This window comes from Anneissia japonica, unplaced genomic scaffold (genome assembly GCF_011630105.1).
Source record: "Anneissia japonica isolate Jap-2015-1 unplaced genomic scaffold, ASM1163010v1 scaffold8033_len7682_cov194, whole genome shotgun sequence".
NCBI classification, from domain to species: domain Eukaryota; kingdom Metazoa; phylum Echinodermata; class Crinoidea; order Comatulida; family Comatulidae; genus Anneissia; species Anneissia japonica.
Genome location: NW_022723659.1, coordinates 3,824 through 7,695, shown reverse-complemented (window position 1 = coordinate 7,695; position 3,872 = coordinate 3,824). Strand labels below are relative to the sequence as shown.

At 31.7% G+C, this 3,872-nt stretch overlaps 1 protein-coding gene across 1 annotated transcript; it reads right to left on the bottom strand.

Moving 5' to 3' along the window:
- Positions 1–1,567: 1,567 nt before the first annotated feature.
- LOC117112314 lies at positions 1,568–3,859 on the bottom strand. The gene is made up of 7 exons (XM_033255380.1): positions 3,606–3,859; positions 3,222–3,418; positions 2,916–3,045; positions 2,600–2,805; positions 2,362–2,505; positions 1,963–2,170; positions 1,568–1,845 (listed from the first exon to the last, which is right to left on the bottom strand). Exons 1-7 carry the CDS (start codon positions 3,706–3,708, stop codon positions 1,568–1,570), a joined length of 1,266 nt encoding a protein of 421 aa, XP_033111271.1. The 5' UTR covers positions 3,709–3,859.
- Positions 3,860–3,872: the final 13 nt, after the last annotated feature.

The window sequence follows — 3,872 nt, the reverse complement described above, 5'->3', positions numbered from 1 at the left end:
TTATTTTAAGATAAATTTTCAAATTGACTCCCGATTTTTTTTTTATGAGACAGAAAACTCCTCTTTTCCAAAGCTATCATGAAGGGATTGCCCGGATGTTGGTTTCAAGGGGAGCAGACCTCACATGCTCTCTCACTAACTCCTATTGATATTCATCTGGGCCATTGTAAAGGTAATAATTTTACTAAATAAAAATGTTATCATCTCAAAATCGGATTTCAAACCATTGCCTGGTTTGGTTTGACCGCGTCACATATATTCCTATATATAATTATACCCCATAAACCATAGGCCTAACAACATTAAGTCACAGTTAACCTGTTTAATCCCCAACTGAACTGCATTGGGTACAATAATTAATTTGTCAGTATGATACATTTGTACACATGCTGGTAATTTCTTGTAATACTGTTGTTGTAACCATACTATTTTTACTTTTTATATAGGATTTTAATGCATACTCTAACATGTTCCCTTAATTGTAAGGCTTTACTCTATTCATACTGCAGAACTTCCATCCAATATAAAGCTCAATATTTAAAAAAAAATGGATACTATTATTGCATCAATAATAATATTGAAAACATATAAAATTATTGTTGTTTTAAGTACATTTCTGCTGATTTCATAATATAAATGATTTTCATTGCAAAATATTGCTATAAATTACAATATGGTAGTTTTAATTGTGCTGTAAATGATTCTTAAGAAAATAAAAATAAATAAGGTGTCCCATTAATAGGGATTTTACTGTTAGACCGTCTTCTAATTTTGAATATAATTTTATTTTGTTTGTGATACTGGACACTGGACAAGAAATGGCAAAAACGCTTTGTACAGTAGCATGCTGGGTGTCAACAAAGCCATCTGCAGCTGCTTTCAATTAACTGTAAGTCTGGATTTGTATTGTCTCAAAAGCAGTAAATTCAAACTTTCAAATATATACAGTACATTTTTTACACAGCAGGCTCACACATTGAACAAAACACAGTCTTTAAGCTATCATTAGCCAAATGCAACATAAAAGCTGAATTTGACTAAATATGTTTTTTTCAAAATTAGCTATTTATTTTCATACTGAATTAGCCCTAATTGCTAAATTGTGTTTTTGGCTAGCTTAAACTCTGAATACACTTTAATTGAAATACTTTACTTCAATGATTAAGCCAGTGAAGTAGCTGGAAAGGGATCATCCATAGTTTCAAAATTTCTACAAGAGTAGAAAACATGTTCTTCTCTGTGAACTCCCTCAATTAAATGATTATTGTGAATTTGATAATATTGTTTGATCTCTTTCATAAAGGAATACAGTACAGTATATGACTATACTGTAAACCCCCCCCCCCTTCCCATTGTGAAAATAAGAAACATTATGGATGGTTTCAAGTTCCAGTTGAGTAGAGCCTAAATTTGTTTTAAGAACCTATGATGTTTACAGTACATCAAGTCACATTTTCATGAATGATTTAATCCAATTACACTGTGTACATCCAACCCTAACTCCTCATGTGTTTTAACCAGCCTCTCATTGCTAAATCTATTCTTCTGATTTCCGAAATTTCTTTATCTATACTTCTTGTTGAATTTCAGGTGATGTGAATGTTAAATGTGCCTTCATAATGGACATTAGCTGTTCCAGATTACTTTTCATCCCATACACAGCCCTTTTCCGTCTATTGAACTCGGCGTGTATCAGTTCGCCACCTTGTTCTGCCAGTAATCCGATTCCTACATTCCATTCCCGCATAAAAGGTATTGCGTGATGTTCAAGCATATGGAGTTTGGGTTGAACAACTCCAGGGGCAATTCTCCTGTACTCTCTGGAGAATATCTTTATAGAATTTTCTGTATTGGAAAAAAAAATATGTTTACTGTATACTACATTTGTTGCACTAAATTTTATTCTATTATTTTTTTTGTAATCTAATGTAATGGTACCTTTACGACTAAATTGTAACTTACCATATGCATCTATTTCTGAATCATCAATGCATCTTGTATGATTTATACAGGCATGTACATCACTAAACAACTTAAACACAGGAGTAAAGGATTCTCTTATCTTTTTCAATTTGATCTCCAAAAGTTTCTTGTGGCTAGCAGGGCATTGATGCATCTGCTGCTTTAGTGTAATTTCTACACTATCCATAAGCTTGTCTATAATATTAAACTAAAAAAAAAAGAATAGTTCTTGTCATACAGATACAGACTACTTGGATAAGCTGTACACATGCAAGGTTATCTTTCTTGTCAGCAGCTATTTGGTGTTTGAAGTTTCCAATTAAGTTGTCGGTGTCAAGTTGGTTTTGTGGCTTTTGATGTCATTTTTAATTTTGAAAAAAAAAAAATTTAGTTACTTACTTTACATGCTCGATACACATGGTTGCCGACAAAGCTCTTTCCATGATACGCTTGCCTTGGAATTTTGCTTTTTCTAAGAACTTCATCCATTTGTGTGCATAAAGGCCCACTTCCATATTTTAAATCCTTGTTCATAGCAGTTTGCTATAAGACAAAATTGCAATACTCATGATCATTTACAAATTTTCTATTAAATAACTTTTTACATTTATAGTAATATTAAATTCAATTAGCTTACCAAGTCATTAACTTCCTGTTCTTTCAGGTTTATCTGGTGCCCAAGCTTGGAAATTTTATCAGCATCATCATGCTTTACAAGAAACTGAGAGAGTGCATCTCGTAATTCATCTAGTTCCTCATTTATAGAACTGATTTTATCGGCACAAGCACTACGATTTGCTGCTGATTCTACGATTTTTGTTTCAAAATCTGCCAGATGCTCGCCTAAAGATAATGGATTATTTATTGTTAGTGGAATAACAATACTTTCAATTTAGTCAAAATATGGTGATATGAGTGATAATTTGTAATTTGAACAAATCAAGGACTTTTACCAATTGGGATAGAAGCATCCTCCTGTCTCATATTAAAGATTATCAGGTCTACATTGTGCATGTCTTTCTCCAGCATGTCGTACATCTTTTTGAAAAGACCAAGTGATATATGAAGTGCTGGTATTGACACCTGGAATATATTATTTGTACAAGTAGTTCAGGAAAAATATAATGAAGAATGAAGGTATGAATGTTACAGTAGTACTAATATAGTTTGTTTTGACAAACTTTCAAACTGACACTTATTGCTCTAACAATGTTTGAATTATAGTATTGTTTAGATTTTCATTCAACTAATATACCTACCCTGTTTAACTCAATATCTACCATATAAGGCCTGATTACACTGTGGGACACAAGTTTACTTTTTTTGGGGTCACTGCCATGATCAACAAAGCACTTATAATCTTTGTTATAAGAAGTAAGGCATCTTTCGCCTGATGGCTTTTCATTTGTCCTGATATCGTCTTGGTTTGAGTAACAATAAATGCAACTGTACTTTCCTGAAAAAAAATTAATTAGATACAAACAAATTAATAAAAATAACTCATCGGAAGACCAAAATCACAAAAACTTCCATGATTTGATGGTGTATTTATTATTTCCATTTATTAAAAGTTACTATCTAAATCCTTGAAACATTTAAAAATAAAACACAAAATGTAAACAACATTAAGAATTTTTATTTACCATTTGGTCCCACAAGTCCATAAATTCGACAAAGAAAGTCGTAATCGCCGAAAAAAAACAGGCGGATGTTGTGAGTTCTGCAATCAATCAGATATTTTATCATATAAAATAAAAATTACAGCACAGTATTTATTTTCTACCAATCATTTTATTGTGAGATATATTAGGCCTCTTTTCAAGGTTTTAGAGTATTCAAATAGTAATATTATATACAGTATCCCAATACTGTACTACTGTAGACAGTTGTATCTATTTAAACCATTGTAG